This window comes from Brienomyrus brachyistius, chromosome 12, assembly GCF_023856365.1.
Source record: "Brienomyrus brachyistius isolate T26 chromosome 12, BBRACH_0.4, whole genome shotgun sequence".
Lineage (NCBI taxonomy): Eukaryota > Metazoa > Chordata > Actinopteri > Osteoglossiformes > Mormyridae > Brienomyrus > Brienomyrus brachyistius.
Genome location: NC_064544.1, coordinates 16124328 through 16145171, shown reverse-complemented (window position 1 = coordinate 16145171; position 20844 = coordinate 16124328). Strand labels below are relative to the sequence as shown.

At 39.4% G+C, this 20844-nt stretch overlaps 2 protein-coding genes across 4 annotated transcripts in view; both read left to right on the top strand.

The window, feature by feature from the left end:
- Positions 1 to 20844, top strand: part of LOC125705233 (macrophage mannose receptor 1-like) — a 108034-nt gene that overhangs the window by 50061 nt on the left and 37129 nt on the right. The window contains exons 14-20 of the mRNA XM_048971676.1: positions 4650 to 4826; positions 5245 to 5366; positions 6358 to 6548; positions 7787 to 7849; positions 10383 to 10763; positions 12636 to 12992; positions 13281 to 13633. Of these exons, the coding sequence (XP_048827633.1) occupies positions 4650 to 4826; positions 5245 to 5366; positions 6358 to 6548; positions 7787 to 7849; positions 10383 to 10763; positions 12636 to 12992; positions 13281 to 13633 (1644 nt within the window). The remainder of the gene's footprint in view (positions 1 to 4649; positions 4827 to 5244; positions 5367 to 6357; positions 6549 to 7786; positions 7850 to 10382; positions 10764 to 12635; positions 12993 to 13280; positions 13634 to 20844) is intronic.
- LOC125704515 (putative C-type lectin domain family 20 member A) overlaps positions 17739 to 20844 on the top strand; it is a 56330-nt gene continuing 53224 nt past the window's right edge. For all 3 annotated transcript variants that reach the window (XM_048970145.1, XM_048970149.1, XM_048970148.1), the window contains exon 1: positions 17739 to 17797. The gene's annotated coding sequence lies outside the window, so the exon portion shown is untranslated. The remainder of the gene's footprint in view (positions 17798 to 20844) is intronic.

The following is a 20844-nucleotide window of genomic DNA, read 5'->3' as shown; positions in this document are numbered from 1 at the left end:
TAAAACCCTGAGTTCCTTTAAATCAGAACTAGATAAGATTTTAACTACTCTGAATTATTAGTTAAGTTCTCCCCAAACGAGCTTGATCGGCCGAATGGCCTCCTCTTGTTTCTAAATTTATTATGTTCTTATGTTCCTTAAAACCTATTTAAAAAGAACATTAACAAATATGGCTAAAGTAGTTTATTCCTTAAAAGATAATGAAACTATTTGCAACTAGTAGCTGCTACAAGGACGGCTGGGGGTGCGTGAGTTTGTTCCCATGACCAAAAACATAAAAGGATTTGCACCTGGCATAATCCACCTTAAAACTATAAATACTGTGTCATGGGATTTGGGGGGACCCGTCGATCATTATTCTCCAGGAACAATATCTGACCCTTGAGAACATCCTCCTACCAGTGTACCCATAAATTTTACTAATATTCAAACACTTGCTGTCAAGATGCTTAATATCTGAGGTGGGAATGATTTCTTTGCATCCGCCGTCTACGTGTCTGACATAGGCAAAACATTTCTGCTGCAAGACTATTTATCTCACCTGTTATCCAAATTTGCAGGACAGTTTTACCCTAACGACAGGTAGCGTTAGAGTTCAGGTGCCACAAAGTCTTTCGGTGATGTTAATGTACTCTATTCTCACACGCCTTTTGAAAGAGAGTCACAGCCGACTGCCTGTTTTGCATTTAAAGATAGGATCTCGCACACATACACTTGTCTGTATGGAGTAAAATGTAGTAATTATAACAATTATTAATTAATCATGGTGCATGTGAATGATCTTACATCGTTAAAATAATTTAAATCTCCACTGTTTATAGTGCGCGTGTGCATGCATTGGAAGCACTCGAGTGTGTCTGGGCTTATGCAAAGAGGAGCATAGATGTGAACAGATTATATTGTCATTCGAATACTGTTAATCCGTACAGGCTGCACTATACGTCTGCAGTTAACACGATCCTTGTGTGGCGGGATAAACGCTCCTCATTTTTGCGATGGCCTTGGCACGTCTGTGGATCCTTGAGCAAGGCCCTTAATCCCCAGCTCCCTGGTTGGCCTAGTTCACTTCCAAGCTTCTTCTCATGCACCACTATGGAGAGTAAAAATAATTCCCCCATAGGGATCAATAAAGTATAATTTGTTGCTTTCATAGAATTTCAGATAAAACAAAATGGCAAAAAAGGTTTAAAGGGTACTGTATGGGAGATCCCTTGAGTTACAGCTCTCAGGGTAGCTGTCAGTCATTTTATGCTTAATAGAAAATGGGAGATGTAACATTACAATGTGCCTAAACACAGTGAAAAATGAAGCACAAAGTGGCTTAGACGTAAGAGAAGTAATGTTTTGGAATGGTTATGGACAATCCTGGTCCCAAATCGACTGCCATTCATGGAAGACATTCCTGAAATATAAATATAATTAAGCTTTTTTTTTTCTAATGATATGACTTTTTAAAAATATCAGAGCACATTTTATGACTAAATTATGTAAAACTGCAGGAAAATCCAAGGGGATCCAGAATGAATGTAAGAAGCTGACAACTGTGTGACACTCTTTGCATTGGTGCTATAATCCAAGTTATCTAGTTGGCAAACAGCTGTCAGACTAAATTAATCAGTTTTCACAGTCAGTTGAAAGGTTAGAAGACATTTCCTACAATGTTACTGTAGCCCCTACACCCTCACAGTGTGATAGTGGGGTACAGGTAGGTGATAGTCAATATTGATAGCTGGGCCACTGACAGAAGACACTACATTTTTAAGGGCCAGTACTGTGAATATCATTAATGAAACACACAGATCGTTTGGGTATTGTGTTTGTTTTGTTGTTGCAATTATTATTACAATTAATAATGCACTCAGCAAAAATAAAATCCTTCTATTTCCTAAATTAGTCCTCCTCACGTTGGGGTCCCTCCCGACCAGTGTCGGTCCTCCTTCTTACCACACGGTCCGTGAGGAAGGGGGATTAAGGAATACCTCACACATCTCTGGGTTTCTGTTCAGCTCACCACTCAGTTCACACTGGGGATTCCCTGGGTCTCTGGATCTGGGAACCTGAGCCCTCACACAAACCAGCAGGGAGGTTCTGGCGGATGGTGTGCGAGCAGCTGTGTCCCCTTTGTGTTTTATGGCGTCACCAAAAACCTGACCTCTAACCAGGTCAGATAAGATCCAAATGGCTTGTTGCATTCATACTCCAACTCCCATTACTTATTATTATACTACGGGACCGTTGAATGCTTTAATCTGATTGGCTCACGAACGTTCTGAGGTGTGCAATTATTTTCAGATAACCGCACGGCGAACGTAGTTCCAGGCAGCTCTCTTGACCGCATTACAGTTCCATATCACTTCGCGTAGTTAACTGTAATAACGGAAATTAGCATACAGTACCTATACAGCACACAGGACTAACAAAAACAACAACATGACAGACGATTTTCCGAAAGTAAATTTTAATATTTACGGTGAATATGAAACTTTCAACAACTGGGCTGCAGCAGTATTAGTTAGCCTAGTGTACCAACTTAAAGGCTACACATGACATTTCTCACTAGCGAGGTAATAACAGCGCTGCATCTTAAAGCAGACTTACAGTTTAGAGACGGTGCTTCAGAACACTGTTGAGGGACACACAGAGGTAGCCTAATTCATACAAGCTCTCTCTCTCTCTCTCTGTTTCTCTTTCTCTGTGTCTCTGTCTCTCTCGCTCTCTTTCTAATAACTTCATTATTAACTGCATTAGTCTGCTATCAACGGCTGAAGCCTCCATTGCCAGCTTTAAAATGACGTTTTGGAACTAGCAAGAGTCGTTGGATGAGATGCGGAAGAAATAATCCTACTCACAATAGCGATTTAAGTAGAAAAACCGGACGAATCCCTTGAAATATATCATCTGATCGATGTCTTGAGGTGTGGCAACCGTAGTATAAGCGGAATAATTGACTCCGGACCGTTGAATTCCGCTTCGCGTCGTGGCCGCATTACCACCTCGGGTGTGCATTATTTTCTAATAATTCAACGGCCCGTCGTCAATTATTCCTTACCTAACCAACACCTTTTAATTAGTTCAAATCATGTTCTCAAGAAATTTAGTTGTACAACAAAAATATAAGTCCCAGGTATACAATTGCAGCTGTGAAACTGCAAATAAATTCAAAGTGATTATAGTCAAGTATTCAGTAGGCCGTAGTTATATTAGTAAATAACAGAAAAAAATCAACTCGCAAGAATATATAAAAAAAAAAAATACAAAATACTTCTTTGAATTGGTGAAAACTACAATAAGTACAAAATATCTGTAGTAACCGAAAGGCTCTAAGGCTCGACGTGCTTAACGGTCTCTCCCTGCACCGGTAACAATGATCGAGAGACCGCACTGAACATACAAGTCCTCTCTTCGTGTTTTTCCTTTCAGTGGCTCCACAGCCAAAAACTCCTCTGTTATTTCAGAACTGTCGTTAATCCCTCGGATAAAAATTAAGAGCTGAGCAGTGTCTTTTATGTCGTTACTTTTGTCCAGTGCTAGTGAACATAACTTAAAGAACTCTGCCTTATTATTTAACTTGCTGGCTATGTCTTCATCAATCAGTTCCACATAGCGAATTACTGTAATGGAGTCAGGCATATTTAACCCCTTGTGAGACACAATGCTACTATCTCACTTCGGAATGTCTTTAGTGCGCTTTTCCACCACACCTGGTACCGTCCGTTGGCTTTGGTACTTTCAATACTTTCCAGTCGATTACCAGTAACAAAAATTCCAGTACCTATAATGCTAAACCACCAAGAAGCAGACACCTGTATAGTGGAGCTCCACCGGAAATGCATGACCTCAACTCTGTGTTACAGCGAATAAACCCTAACCTTAACCTTAACCCTAAACCTAACCTTAAAGATCACGTGTTTCCTGTGGAGGTGACGTATTTCGGGTGGAGCTCCACTCTACAGGCATCTGCAGCTAGACCCTCTTGAAACCACTTCTTTGGTAATTCGGTACATCACTTCGATTGTTTTCCCCCGCATGCCAATGTTGTGTTTGCATTTCAAGGTGGCATGAAATCCACTCCACAGTGCAGTGTGAACACCTGCCAAAACCACAAGTCAGAGGGGCGTGGATAATTTGCATGTGTTCTCAACATTTAGAGTCTACATTTAACATTTATGTTTAACATTTACATTTAACTTTTTAATTTATATTTGTATTTAACATTTTTATATATTTGCATTTAACATTTACATGTACGTTTCCTCCGGGTTCTCCGGTTTCCCCCCAGAGTCCAAAAACATGCTGAGGCTAATTGGAGATGCTAAATTGCCCGTAGGTATGCATGTGTGAGTGACTGGTGTGTGAGTGTGCCCTGTGATGGGCTGGTCTCCCATCCTGGGTTGTTCCCTGCCTTATGCCCATTGCTTCCGGGACAGGCTCTGGACGCCCCGCGATCCAGAAGGATAAACCGTTTGAAGAATGGTTGGATGGATGGATTTACATGTACATTTTCATCTAACATATATATTTAACATTTGCGTTTAATATTTACATTTAAACATATTTATGATTACAAATAGCAAGTAATTTTACACATAGCAAATATTAAACATGGCAAAAACTTGTGATGATCATTAACCTGCAGCTACTTCGAGCAGTTGTTTAAAGCTGACCCTCTAGCTAGGATGTCGGACATCTCCGGGTCCACGGTTCTCGAAGCTGATTCTCCGATCAGCTGTGAACCACCCAGTCTCACTAAGCTTGCACTGGTGGTGAATCAGCTTGGGGTAGGGAAGGCCGCAGGGACCTGTGGTATCCAGGGTGAACTTCTCCAGGTGGGTGGTAAGTCTATCCTCCTGGCATTGCAGGGAATCTTTGCTTCCATTTGGGAGTCAGGCGTCATCCCAACTGACTGTAAAACAGGACTTGTAGTCCCTGTTTGGAAAGGGAAGGGTGATCGCCTGGATTGTGGCAAATACAGTAGAGGGGGATAACACTGCTTTCAATACCAGGTGAGGTCCTTACTAGGGTCATCCTTAACAGGATCTTTGATCACTAACTCGCTTGTGAGCGACCGGAGCAGTCTGGTTTTATGCCTAAGAAGTTTACCATCGACTGTATCCTGGCACTGAGGGTTCTCATCGAGCACAAGCGCGAATATCGGCAGAGGTTCTTTGCAGCCTTTGTTGATTTTCGTAAAATGTTCAACTCAGTTGATTGAGTTGCCAGTTGCCCTTAACGGGGTCAATGGAGGCTCTGATCGGGGGCCTCAAGAGACTGAGGGAGGAGTCTGAGTGTCAGGGATTGCAGATGTCCTGGATAAAGACTAAGATCCAGGCCTTTAATGACTTCTTAGGCACAGCCATCAGTAATGTGTCAGTCTGTGATTATTTCGTCTCACTGTGTGCTTTAATGTACATGGCTGAGATTACAATAAAGTTCTACTACTACTACTAAACACATTAAACTGCAAAAAGTATTGCCACCACATCTATTTTACCTTGTTTATCCACAACAATATATCCTGTTTCAAAAAATGTTGTGGCTGTTGAGCTGTCCCTTTCTTCACCGCCACTTCAGTGCTTAATTAACACTTCCAGGAAAGGTCCATAATTATCGCTTCCGCATCAAAGCAGTAGCATGTGGCGTGCTCCATTAACTGAATTTAATAACAATAATGATACGTTGAATTTATACAGATTGCTAACTTTTGGGCGTCACAATATGCCTCTTATTTGGACAGAGAAGGAAAAGAAAGAAATTGATTTGACTGGGAAAAGGCAGGTTTAGAGACCTTCTTGTGTTGTGGGCATTGACCCTCTGGATCCCTTTTGTGCTTCAGTGTGGGACATTCCAGTGTTTTATGGTGCATCCATGTTCCCCGTTGTAATATTGCTCTGTGCGGGATGGTGAAAATAATCATGTGATGTGAGCTGGGAGAAAGAAACAAGAAAAACGAAAGACAGACATTTTGGTACCAGCAGAAGGATAATATATAAGAAAAGTGAATGGATGGTGGATCATACAATGGGCTGTAATGGGATGTAGGGTCTTGGCGTTTGTTATGGGGTTAAAGGTAAAGACTAACTTCCATATATATAACAGTAATCATGCTTAGGTGTTACTGCATGTCCCTGTCAGCTGACTTAGGGTAGACATCCTGAGATGGAACTAAGATTTATTTCCTGACTGGAGTGTATAAAATGAGAAAGTACAGCAATGTAGAATTAGCTTTTCTTTCACAAAGCACCACAAAACATTGTCTCAAGTTCCTGTTTTTATAAATTCTTCCTTATCTCAGTACAGTCTGACACACTTTCCCTTTGAGTGAGTCAAGTATGTAAATGTTTGTCCACCTCCTCAAAGAATGCAGAACAGAAATGCAAAACAAATATGGAAACACGTCTGCATTCTGCTTTACATGGATCATTCTGTGTACACCCAGAGACATTCCAAAACATTCTTATTCGACACAGTAAATATTTTTACTAACAGAGGCACAAAGAGTCATTTCAACAGAGAGAGAGAAACACACCCTTCCAACTCACAGAGACCAGGTAAAGGCATATATTGGTTTTTTTCCCACAATAAAACTTTTCATATGAATTATGAATCACAGTTGTACACTGGTGATACCTTTATAGTGAACGAATAATGCTAAATATGTTACTTTTTAAACATTGTTACTAGTATGTGCTAATATACATATAATAGTACATACATACTGTATATGGAACTTTTGTTTTTGAAAGGAGTTTGTAATGTTTTTATTCTAAATGTCACACACTCCAAAGAAAATATGCTGCATATATATATATATATATATATATATATATATATATATACATATTACATATATATAATTTATATGTATTTTTCTATTATATATTTTTTTTCTTTCTAACGTGACTCTAGAGTGACATACAGTAAGTTGGTGAAGACCGAAACAATACTGCATTATGTTTGTAGTATTAGACTATCAGCTTACGCATATGGAATATTACATGGATAGCGGGTAGGTTGGTAAACATACTTTATTGGTCTCCAAGGTACAGAGAGCAGGTTTAAGAACCATACAATCAGACCATTAACACAATATATGTGCATGTATAATAAATAAATACATAGTAATCTATCTATCTATCTATCTATCTATCTATCTATCTATCTATCTATCTATCTATCTGTCATTATTTTAACTACACACATTACAAAGTGTTATAGAGTCATTTTAAAGAATGAAGGAAATTAAAATAAGCACATATACAATTTAAATAAGAAACAAAACATAATAAAAAGCCACCAGAACTTTAACCACTCTTGTTTTCCACAGAGGACTGAGGAATCACACCTGTGATCGCTGTAGATTTAAAGAATAATGCAAAATATGTTACTTTTCAGACATTTCGGTTAGGATCTATGGAACTTCCATTCTGAAGGGAGTTTGGAGTGCTTTCTTACTGTAAAGCACGGGTGGCCAGTGTTATTCAGAAAGGTTCTTATGTATGTAGGTTTTCCCTGCACCTCCCTAATTATATAATAATTAGAGGACTGATTGGCTATAGAGTCCTCACACTTGGTTTTGAACAGCTGACCTAAAGGTTTCCCAAAAACCTGCAGACACACTGGTCGTTTGGAGAATAGATTGGCCTCTTCTGCTGTAAATGTTATTTAAATTATCATAAAATGGGATTTTAAAGGGAGTCACTACACAAATAGCTTTGCATAATGTGTCTGTGTGCATGTGCTCATATGCACATGAAAACATCAGTATTGTAATCCATGTTTTCTGCAGCCCGTTGGATCAGCATGATGGGTTGTAACGTGTTTCTTCTGCTGAAACTTCTACTGATTTCAGGTCAGTTTCTGTCACATGGCACTTGAGATATTTCTCATAAGAAGCCCCCCCACCAATTTACATATTGAATAAATCTGCCAAATCTGCTATTGCTTGTTTACAGGACCCTCGTGTTGCACCTGTAATAGACACATCTGTTAATTCCTGTATGTCTTCCATGATAATGTTAATCCACCAGCCTGTCAGTTTCATCTCATAGAAATGCATTCATTATATATTCATTATATTGAAATGTGTACACAGACACACACACACACAAACACACAGACACACACACAGACACACACACACACACAGACACACACACACCCACACACACAGACACACACACCCACACACAGAGACACACACACACACACAGACACACACCCACACACACACACACACAGACACACACAGACACACACACACCCACACACACACACACCCACAGACACACTCACACACACAGACACACACACACCCACACACACAGACACACACAGACACACGCACACAGACACACACACACGCAGACACACACACACACAGACACCCACAGACACACAGACACACACACAGACACACACCCACACACACACAGACACACACACACACCCACACACAGACACACACACACACACCCACACACAGACACACACACCCACACAGACACACACACACCCACACACACAGACACACACACACACACACACACACAGACACACACACACAGACACACACATCCACACACACAGACACACACACACACCCACACAGAAACACACACACCCACACACACAGACACACACGCAGACATACACACACACACACACACAGAGCCCATGTATTCCTCCATGCTTTATCTTTATGGTGATTCTCCATTGATTTCCATAAGAAAAAAACAAAAAACTCTAATCCAACAATGGTGACCTTAACCCCTACGCAGCCCTCTTGGCATTTATAGTTTTTTGATTGTATTCACAGATTTTTATAAAATTGAGGTTATCCTTGTGGGGATCAAAAAAATGTTCCTACAGTACAAGGTAAAAAGTTACAGGTTGTTATCACATTGTGGGGACATTCACACACACACACAGATACACACACACCTACACATCTTCTGATCTGACCGAAGGAGTGATTGATTTGTCTTATCAATCTTTACAAAGTTTCTAATTATGTCTCTGTGGGGAAAACTTTAATCCCAACATGACAGCTGCTACCCGGTCCTAACCTTAACCACTAGTAATCAAACAAAATATTGGTATTTTTACATTTTTGATTCCATTCACAGATCCTTGTCGGGACCTAATATAAAGTCAACAAAATATAAAAAAAAAAGTTTTTTTTACGTTGTGGGGGATATTTGGTCCTCACAATGTAATATAAACCTAATCTACACAAACACACACACACTCAGATACGCACACACACCTGGCCATTACACCTACAGGAACTTTCATGACATCCCACTCTAAACCCACAGGCATCCATATGGAGTTGGTCCCCCTTTTACAGCTATAACAGCTGCCACTCTTCTTTCCACAAGATTCTGTAGCGTGTCTGTGGTCATTTATGCCCATTCATCCAGAAGAGCATTTGTGAGGTCAGGCACTGACAGACAGACAGAGAAGCGTGATTTGTGACTCCACAGAACATGTTTCCACTGTTTCCAGAGTCCATTGGCTTTACACCCCCCCCCCCCCCCAACACTTGGCATTGCACTGGGTGATGTGAGGCCTGCATGCAGCTCCATCCCATGACGCTCCGGCTGCACCATGTTTGTCAGGTGTTAATGCCAGAGGTAGTTACAGTAGCATCAGCTCTCTGCAGCCCTGCTCTCTTATTTTACATGGTTAGCCAATTAATGGCCTAAGCTTCTGTGGTTCCTAAACACGTCCACTTTACAATATCACCACTTTCAGTTGACTGAGGAATATCTAGCAGGGAAGAAATTTCATGAAGTGTCTTATTACTGAAAGCGGCATCCCATGACTGTACCAGGCTTGAATTCGCTGAGCTCTTCTGAACAACCTCTTCTTTCACAAGTGTTTGTATATAGTGCTGTATGACTTGCTGCTTGATTTTATACACTTGGGCAATGAGTCTGAATGAAACACCTGAGTTCAGTGATTAAGAGGACAACAATACTTTTGTCCTTATATAGTGTGTGTACATTTATGTCAATATAAAGAATACATACAGTATTTGTGAAAAGAAACTGACAGGCTGTTGGAAATTCATTATCGTATATATATATATATATATATATATATATATATATATATATATATATATATATATATATATAACCATAACCATATATGTATGGTTATGGTTAGGGCAGGATGGGGGTTAAGGTTATCATAGTTAGCATTAGCATTTTTCCTATAGAAGTGAATGAGCGGGCCCCATAAGGTATTCTTCCTCAATCATTCTTTGTAAAGACTGATAAGACAAATCAATCATTCCTTCGGTCAGATCAGGTTCATATTTTTCTATTTGTGATCATGTGTATTTTTTTCTCTCTGCCTGTGTGACTTTTTTACAGAGTTTCACAGTCACTGTTCATGCCTTTCACATCAGTACCATTTTGTAAACATAAACCTGACCTGGACTGACGCCCAGGCTTACTGCAGACAGAACTACACTGACTTGGCTACCATTGACAATATGGAGGAAATGAAAAGACTAACTGAGTCTGTTGGCTCTGGTTATACTGGAAAGGCTTGGATAGGACTGAAGAATGGAACATCGTGGAGATGGCAATGGTCCTCAGGAGAAGGAGAGACTGGGTTCACCAACTGGAATGAACATGAACCAAACAACTGTAATAATAATGAACACTGTACTGGGATGTGGGACAACGGTAAATGGAATGATGTTCCCTGTTCATCACAGACTCAGACAGGGAATTTCATCTGTTATACTGGTGAGTAAGATTAACCAGTTCTTTTCTGACAAATGCAACATGCGTTTTAAAGTGTACCATCCAGCATGATAATAAACATTCTCACATGAGCAGTTAAGTTTTAGATTTGTTGAACAATTTAAAAGAAAAAAACCTGAATCATGAAATATGTCAACTGAGAAGTTAAAAAGTGAGATTTATTTCAGCAGCGGTGATGTGTGGCTCAGTGGGTTAGGACTAGACAAGAAATGGTATGAAAATGTAATATCACGATTTTCATGATCAAAATTATCACCGTTATCCGTATTATTGCAGTGTTGTTAAAATGCGCTGAAAGTGTACAAAGGTACCGATACAGAAATTTAAATAATTTCACCAAGTTTAATATTTATATTTAAATAAAATTAGCAGCGCCATACAATAAAAAAAAAAAAATAAGAATAATATAGTAGACAACAAAATAAAATAACCAAAGGTTTTTCTTTTCTTAAAAAAATAATTAGCACAACAATAAAACAATTGCCATGCAGTCTGCTAGCATTGAGTCTGTCTTGTTCCCACCTCTGTACTTCCGTCCTGAAACTGGCTATTCTCATATCTCCCCCTTAAAATAACACGTAGGCCAAAATTATGACTTTATTCTCGATATCGCAATAACACTACAGTATTCCGTTTACATTACTGACAAGTATTACCAAGTTAGACAGAAAAATCATAACATTTTCCCCACTCCAAAGTCCCCACATCATGCACTCAGCTAAAAGTTAACTTTCCTTGCATTCACTACAAGGTAAAGAGTGGTGATTACGAAGATGATTTGTAAGGATAGACGTGCTGCCCCCCTTCATAGATATTTTCTTTCTGCCGGTTCTGCAGACAGTGTGGCCATCTTCAATCAGTTTTCCTTCTGCGGTCTTATAAAAGCCAAAAGAGCACCACACCTCTGACCTAGGGTGACCACCTAATCCATGTCAGGGGGCACACTATGAGTGGTTTGAAACCACCATTTCAATGAAAAAGAGCTGAATTTCACTTAAGCACCCAGTCCGTGCTGTGTGCTGATTGGTCAGTCTCCTACAATCATGAATGTGTCACTAACGTTAAAGTAAAACAGCTGGATGGGTCTTTCAATCAAGGAAACAGACCAGTTATTGCACAAGAAGTACTGAAGTAATTAGCCAAGTGTAGGAGCCTTTTAGTTTTACAGTAGTTCGTAAAACCTGAAGTAGCTGATAGTGTCCCTCCTGACATGGATTAGGTCACCTTACTCTGAGCTGGTCCTACAGATGGCTGAATCACTTCCTGAGCGCTGTCACTGTCTTCCGCCATATTTTCAACACAAAAGAAACCCACGCGGCATGCTGCACCTGGGTGTGCTGTTAACTTTGGTTAATCCTGCACAGTGTCTTATCTGATCCCTGCCTGGTTCTCGCATGTGTCTAGTTGTTGTGTAAACTACTCACCGTGTGTATGCCTACAGTCCGGGTTACCCCTCCCTGTATTTCCCCGGTATGTGTGTTCAGCGGATGTTTGATGCCTGTGTTATTCCTTTTAAGGGCTTAATAAAAGGGCATCTTGAAAACAAGCCTCCTCATATCTCGCCATTCCCGCGGTGTTTACGGTAATCAAAATCTGTAGCGGCAACACTAACCATTGGAAAATTTCATGTGATTTACCATGAAACCAGTAACCGTTTCATCTATCATTAGGACACTATGCTATTAGATGGTCACCTGCTCAAATCCGAGACTGTTGTGCTCCATAAACCCCCAAATGCAAAGACTTTGCAAAAAAATGTTTATTTTTCTGGAGAAAAACATCAGCTAAACATAACAAAAAGTAAATGACTTCTGGGTTATTGTTGTTTCTTAAGCTGTTTATAACAATCCACAGCTCCCACCATCAAACACGGAATAAATGCTACCTGGAACTTCACCTTCATTAACCAAGATATGAATTGGTCTAAAGCTCAGAACTACTGCAGACGCAGTTACACAGACATGGCCACTGTGAGAAATAAAGAAGATAATGACTTGATACATAAGATGGTTACAAGTGGCACTTTTGTGTGGATTGGCCTGTTCCAGGACACATGGGGATGGTCAGACCTGTCAAACTCCTCATTCCGTAACTGGAAAAATGGCCAAAATGATTATGTGAATAATGCATGTGCTTTAGCTCAGGTCAGTTTAAATGGGACATGGGATGTGACACCATGTGCTGACAAGCATCCATTCATATGCTATGATGGTGAGTGATATAACTTTACTACAGTGGCTGATTCTCACCTTTATCTAACAATTTATTTGACATTACTTTATAAATATATGACACATAAAGTTATATTTTAGTGTTATAAGTACACTAAATACACATAACACAGCAGAGTTGCATCAGAAAGTTATTTTGTCTTCACTGTTTTGTGAATTTCACTCCCTCTACCCTTCTGATAATAAATTCCTTTCTCCAAGTTTCCAAATGTCACACGACTTTCTCCTGAACCCGGCTTTCTGACAATCATCTTACCTTCTGCCTCAGATAACCTGATCTTGGTAAATAGCAACGTGACCTGGAATGAAGCCCTGAATTACTGCAGAACGTACCATTGGGACCTGGTGTCTGTCCACAATGAGGAGATCCAGTACTGGGTCAGTAGGAGAGCTGAGAAGGCCTCCACTGATCATGTCTGGCTGGGGCTGCGCTTCTCCTGCTACCTGAACTTCTGGTTCTGGGTCAGTGCAGAAAATGTCTGCTACCAGAACTGGGCCCCAAACAACATATCCAACAGTAACTTGTGTGGAACCACAGGGGCAGTACAATCTAAAGACCCACATTACTGGGTCAGCCTGCCTGAGACTAAGAAACTCAACTTCATCTGCTCCAAATGTCAGGTTGATCCGCGAATGCAGTACGTGCAGGAATTGTTAAAATGTTTAAACGTGTAACTGCACAGATGAAGTATTTGCTTCCTGTGTTTCTGCTGTAGGAGTTGAAACCCCAGCTCTTGATCTTCAGCACTGCAGATTCAGAATCATATATGATTAGAAGAGTGATTGTGTACAGGGAGTCAAATATCTTTCATTTCTTGTCATTGTTGCAATAAGAGTAGAAATAAATAATCTATAAATATCTGAAGAGAGGACCTCAGGTATTGTTGGACCTGACTAACCAGGGTCCTGCCTGAATAGAGGGTCTTCAAAAACCTCAGAAATAATTACATTTTGGTTTCTAACTTTAATACTTTCTGTATAAAAACGAATTATAACTTGCATGATAAGTTCTGTTTATCTACCTGCTTCCTGCCTCCACGTCCCTCCTTGTCTCCCTCCTCTGCCTCAACTGCAATAGTGGTTTGATCACCCAGTGCACAGATCAATGTCCTGTTTGCATTTCAAGGTGGTATGAAATCTGTTCCACAGTGCAGCGCGAACATCTGCCAAAACCACACGTTCTATCGCCTCTAAAGGAGCGGAATTCACCATGCTGTCCTCCATCTCCGGCAGCCACTTAGAGCACTTTCACCGTTACAGGCCATTTCCATGCAAACAAGTCAGAGGGGCGTGGATAATTTGCATGTGTTCTTAACATTTAGAGTCTACATTTAACACTGATGTTTAGCATTTACATCTAACGTATATATTTAACATTTAAAAATATAATTTATGTTTACAAACAGTAAGTAATTTTACATATAGCAAATATTACACATTGGAAAAAGTTGTGATGCGCATTAGCACTGTTTATTTCTAGCTAAATGTAATAAAAGTTCACAAAATGTTGAAAGTAAAAAAAGTGCTGAGTAACTTTACAAACGTCACGCCGTAATAATATAACTTCTTAGACCCCTGGCCGAGTTCAGGCACTGGGAGGCCCCAGAGTGGTGAGCATGGCTTCTGTTGTACAGCTGGACAGTCCTGAATGGTTTGCTTCAGCACCTACTGTAGGTCTTCTGCTGTCAGCAGTATTTTTACTTTTGAAAGAGAATGTCACCTTCCAAGACATCGGCAAAGCAGATGACATGCTGTTCGAATTTGTGGCAAAGTGTCAGTTACTGTATGGGGAAGCATTTATGACATTCAGTGTTCACCTGCTAACTCACTTTGCAAAGTCAGCGAAATTGTGGGCTCCACTCTGGACACACTCTGCATTTGTGCCTGAGAATGCCAGTGGTGGTCTGTTGACACTGGAACAAAGTGTATAGCTCTGCAGATTGCAAACAAATTCCTGTTGCACATAACAATACCACTCTTCACCACAAGCTATGGAGTTAGTGAGCAAGTGAAGGAGTTTTGTTCGGAACTGACAGATAACGCAAGAGTAAAGAGTTTCACAAAATATCAAGACACAACTGTTCTGGGTAATGGCGAGGTGACTGAGACAACAGGTGATAAGAAAAGTGCCTTCATTTCTACACAAAAACATGCACCAGCTGAAATAGTAATGCACAGGAGAATGGTGTGTAAAAGACTGGTTTATACCAGTAAAAGCTACTGTATAACCTTAGTAAGAGATGAAGGGACTGTTTTGAAAAGCAGTGATGGCGTTTATGGAGAAATTCAAAATATCATATCCTGCCTTTTTGAAGGGACTATAGAAATTGCTGTACTTTTCACAAAGCTTCATACACATGCATCCTTTCCTTTATCATAGGGTTATGGTTTTTGTCGCATATTAGACTTGTAAGTGGAAGCCTTTTTTCTCCAATGTGTATGATTTTAGTAGACAGGATAGAGCAGAAGTGCATGGTTTTTTAAAAACTATTCATTTATGACTTTCCCAGTGCACATGAGAGAGAGTAGTCTTCACTGGTGGCCATTCTGTAGCTTTAGCTGTAGTATCCTTAATAAACAGCAGCTAACACTTTGATCAGCTGCAGTTTTGAAAAATTTCTCTTACATAGTCGGGATGCTTGGTTTCCCCTTGAGAAAATGTGATGCCGATGTCACATCTTTATGTAAACACCAGGGCTCGTATTCTTTACTGTATAGGAGCAGGATTTTTTGGTCCACATACTAGTATTAGATGTCAGGTACGGTAGAATATTTGTGTTAAAATGTTTTAGCTACAGTTGGGTGAAACTAAAGGTGTAAAAAGATCCCTTTGTACACAAATATTATACCCTGATAAGCAGCTTCTACTCAACCTGACATCTGGTGCCGATATTGGACATCACTTTGACCAAAACTGCACTAAACCAGTATCAAATAGTTTCATCCAACACATCAGTATCATCAGCCCAGTCATCCTCTCATACGATGCTGTAGGCAGGATGGGAAGGGAAGCACGGGAATCCAGGAATACAAACATATATATAAAATACTTATAAAACTCGGGATTTATTAAAGGGTTTGACACAATCGGGAGCACAGAGAAATATTAGTGGGGTTAAAACTTCAATGACAAGACTAGGGAAACACACTCAAACATGAACTTAAATGTACACGACTAATGAAACAACAAGAAACAGCTGGTAATTACCGGGAATCCACACGAGGTAGGTGAGGGGGCGTGGCACATGGGAGGAGCAGCACGATCGGGGTGTGACACATCAAGTGAGTAGGAAGCGGATGGTAAGAAGTAAGCTTCTGCTCAAAGACCCTCTGTTCATGTGAAACCTGAGAGGGCAACAGTGGATATAGAACTAGCACACACCACTGTTAAAATGCCAAATTTTTGTGTTGTAAAAAAATGACATCGTGATAAATCATTTCAAAACTTTTTCCACTTTTAATGTAACCTATAACCTGTACAATTCAATTGAAAAACAAAGCTGTTAGGGGGTAAAAAATTTTAAATACAATTAAGTGTTTGCATAAGTGTGCATAAGTGTATACATACACTAATATCTAGTTGAAGCACCTTTTGATTGACTCCAAATAAAGCTGTCCTAGTGATTTTCCTGACGTTTACTTAGTTGCATCCTACACCAAAAGCCATGGTCCGCAGGGGATCAGTGCCTGAGATAACCTGTTTAAAGTGGTTATATACAGTACCAAACAACTAATCAATGCTGATACTGCATGCTATTATATGAAGGAGTGATTTGAATTGTTTAGATACAGCAATGCAGTGTTCTAAGCAGAGTGGATGGAATGCAGTAGATGAAGTAATGCTCAGTACAAACATGAGAGACTTAAGACTTGTCCTTTGCCTTGTGACCAAAGACCTGAGACTTGGACTTGCTCCTCAAAGACCTGACACTTGGACTTGCCCCTCAAAGACCTGAGACTTGGACTTGCCCCTCAAAGACTTGAGACTTGACTAGGACTAATAGGTTTTGGTGATTTGAGTGTATAATAGCATTGTGAGCAGTGCATAGTTTGTAAAAAAGAAGGTCCCAGAATGCAAAGGGCATATGAGAGGAGAGGTATAATGAGGTAGGCGCAGGTCCCAGAACGCTTTTAAAGCACGGTGCTAAAAACATGACTTATGAAGAATGAATCTAAACTAATGATGTGAAATTGTGTGAATATTGGTCTATAAATTAAAATACATACATTTAAAAAGAATATTTTATTTATTGTAATTGTTTTCTTCTTAGCCAGAGCTGTGCTGGATCCACGTGAATAGGTGCTGGAACCCAGGCACTCAGAAACAGACAGGACTTGCGATGCGTTCTGGCAGAACCTGACATAGACTAAGCACTGATCTTGGGTTTATTCACGTTCAACTGGTGCTTTTATGAGTTGCCATGTTTAATACTGGATAGCTAGTGTTTTCTGAACCTGTCTGCCATTTATGTGACCATCATGGTTGAATTAATAAATTATTTCTTTGGTGTGGAATTCCCCGAGGTGATGTAGTCAACATTGCAGAAATAAAGGTTTCCTCTTTCCCAGTCCTCCCAGCCATGCAAATGCAAATGTTTAAAAAAAAAAACTCAACATGCAAATAAATATGCAACAACATGTGTATTCTGTTTTAAATACATAATTATGTGTCCTGCAAGAGGCATTCCAGAACATCCCATTTGATACTCTTACGTTCAGAGACATACAAAGAGTCATTTTAACAGGCACAGATAAACAGAAACCCCCCAGACTCACAGAGATCAGGTAACGGTATATATTTAATTTTTAAACCATCCTATTTTAAGACGTTTTAATACAATTATAGTATAACTCTACTAAAGAATATTCTTATATTAACATTATTGAAATCTTAAATGTTCATTTATTTCACACTTCTACACAAATTACAACTTTATATTTAAAGAATAATACAGAATGTGCTCCTTAGTAAAACATTTTTCTTAGTAAATATTTGTAGCAATTTGCAAATAGTCCTTTGTTACTATAAAAGTTATTCACCCCAAACAGTATATTTATGTAGATTTTATATTATTTGTTTTCAGTATATTTCTAAAGTGATATATAGTGGTGCAGAGGTTTGATTCCAATTCACGCTCTATGTGTGTGGAGTTTGCATGTTTTCAAAATTGACTATAGGTGTGAATATGTGTTTGAATGTAAAGCAGGTGTATAAGAAAATGTTACAAATTTATAGACTACATTATAATATAATATTGCAACATCATCATCATTATTATTACATGCTGCTTATGAATGTTCTATGAATGTGTTACAAATGCATCATGAAGATGCAAATAATGTAAAACGTGACCATATTCCTAAATATTTTGATGGTTAATTAATTATTTTAAAACGGGAGTCGAAAAGGACTCCCTACAAATATAGCTATGCAAAATATTAATGTGCATGCATGTATGTGCTCAAATGTATGTTACATGATCAGTACCATAAACGATGTTTTTATGCAGCCCATCGGATCAGCATAATGGGTTGTAATGCGCTTCTTCTGCTGAAAATTCTACTAATTTCAGGTCAGTTTCTGTCATTTCACTTGTATGGTGTCAAATCAGACTCACTGCAGTCTGAATTTGAATGTGTTAACCTGAACTGGAATTTCATTATCTGATTAACAGAACCTAAATTTGAATACTGTATGTTTACCTGAACTTGAATCAAAGAACCCAAACTTGAATACGTTTATCTCAACTTAAAGATTAAAGATCAATTAAATAAAAATAATAATAAAATTCTGTATCTTTAAATGTCAAAAATGTAAAAAAATTTGATATACTGAATTTTAATTTGTTACGCAAACTTGAAATCATATTGATTGTGTAGTAATGAAAATTCAAGTTCAGGTTGTAAAATTCAGCTATTGAAAATTTGGACTAAGAAATTCAGTTCCAGAAAAACAGGGGAAATAGACCGGGAGCCCAGAGGGGTCAGCCTAGCTGAAAACGAACCAATTTCCCTTAGTGTAATCTTGCTGGGGGCATATGACAGTTCATCAGAATGGATGTCTGCCGGGTCCGTGGTGGTGGGTGTGGCTGTGAGGGGTGTGGAAATGAATTCAAATTATTGAGCTAGGTCAGCTGATATCCGAACCAAATGAAACTAGTTGGAACTTGTTCAGTATCAACCCAGGTATCATGAAGGAACATTGTCAGACAGTTTCTGTGGTGGGTTACCCCTGCCAGACACGCCCAAAAACACCACACCCAAAACTGAGCTAAATCAGCTTACATCCGAACTGAATGAAACTAGCTGGAATTTGTTCAGTATCAACCCAGGTATCATGAATGAGCGTTGCCAGACAGTTTCTGTGGTGGGTTACCGTTACCACTGCCAGACACACCAAAATTTGAGCTAGATCAGCTGATATAGATATCCAAACTGAATGAAACTAGCTGGAATTTGTTCAGTATCAACCCAGGTATCATGAATGAGCATTGCCAGACAGTTTCTGTGGTGGGTTACCCTGACAGACACACCAAAATTTGAGCTACTTTTGATACCAAAAGTATTTTTCATTTGTGAAGATTGATAATACAAAAGACAAAAGTGTAAATTAAGAGGATGAACTTACAAAAGCCTTTCTATTTTTCTATTTATGATCAATGTGTGTATTTGTTTCTGTTTGTCTGTGTGCATTTTTTTACAGAGTTTCACAGCCACTGTTCATGCCTTTCACATCAGTACCATTTTGTAAACATAAGTATGAACTGGACTGACGCCCAGGCTTACTGCAGACAGCACTACACTGACTTGGCTACCATTGACAATATGGAGGAAATGAAAAGACTGACTGAGTCTGTAGACTCTGGTTATACTGGAGAGGCTTGGATAGGACTGAAGAATGGAATATCATGGAGATGGCAGTGGTCCTCAGGAGAAGAAGACACAGGGTACATCAACTGGTCTACGATTGCAACGTACAACCAGAATAATGGCATGTACTGCGTTGAGATGCCAGACGACGGTATTTGGAATAATATTAATTGTTCATATTGGAGTACGATGGGGTATTTCATCTGTTATACTGGTGAGTAACATTAACCAGCTCTTTTCTGACAAATGGAACATGCCTTTGAGAGTATACTATATAGCCATGACTTACTCCATAGTAACTTTGATAGCCTAAATGAGAGAAGATTCTGTTGAAGTGCATGCATACAAGATCTGTTGGAGGGTATTGAACTTTATGGTAATTAAAGGAAATGCAAAACAATTAACAATATCACCTGCTTGAGTATAATGGATGTCAGTCGCAGCTCCCCATTTAGGTTCAGAGAAAAATCAACGTTGTTTTGTGTTAAATGGAGGAAGCAATGTTCCAGCTTATGAATCAACAGTTTTCCACAGGTCATTAGGTTTTAAATTTGTTGAATTTAAATTTGGAAGCGAAAAAGGTAGATTACCTGGATTCGAATAAGATTCTGAGGGATCATAGATCCTGTAGTAGATCCTGTTTAACAAATCTGCTTGAGTTCTTTGAGGCAGCTACAAGGAAAATTGATCACAAAAAGTCCTACGATGTGATCTACTTAGATTTCCAGAAGGTCTTTGATGTTTCCTTCACAAATGCTTCCTGCTTAAGCTCAAAGCAGCAGAGATTTTAGGAACTGTAGCAGCTCGGATTGAAAACTGGTTAACATACAGGAAGCAGCAGGTAGTTATTAGAGGCACTATGTCTCAGTGGACCTATGTTTATAATGGTGTACTGAGCAGAGGAGACCGAGGGGGAACATGATCTAGGTATACAAGATTCTAATAGGTCTGGATGCTGTTCA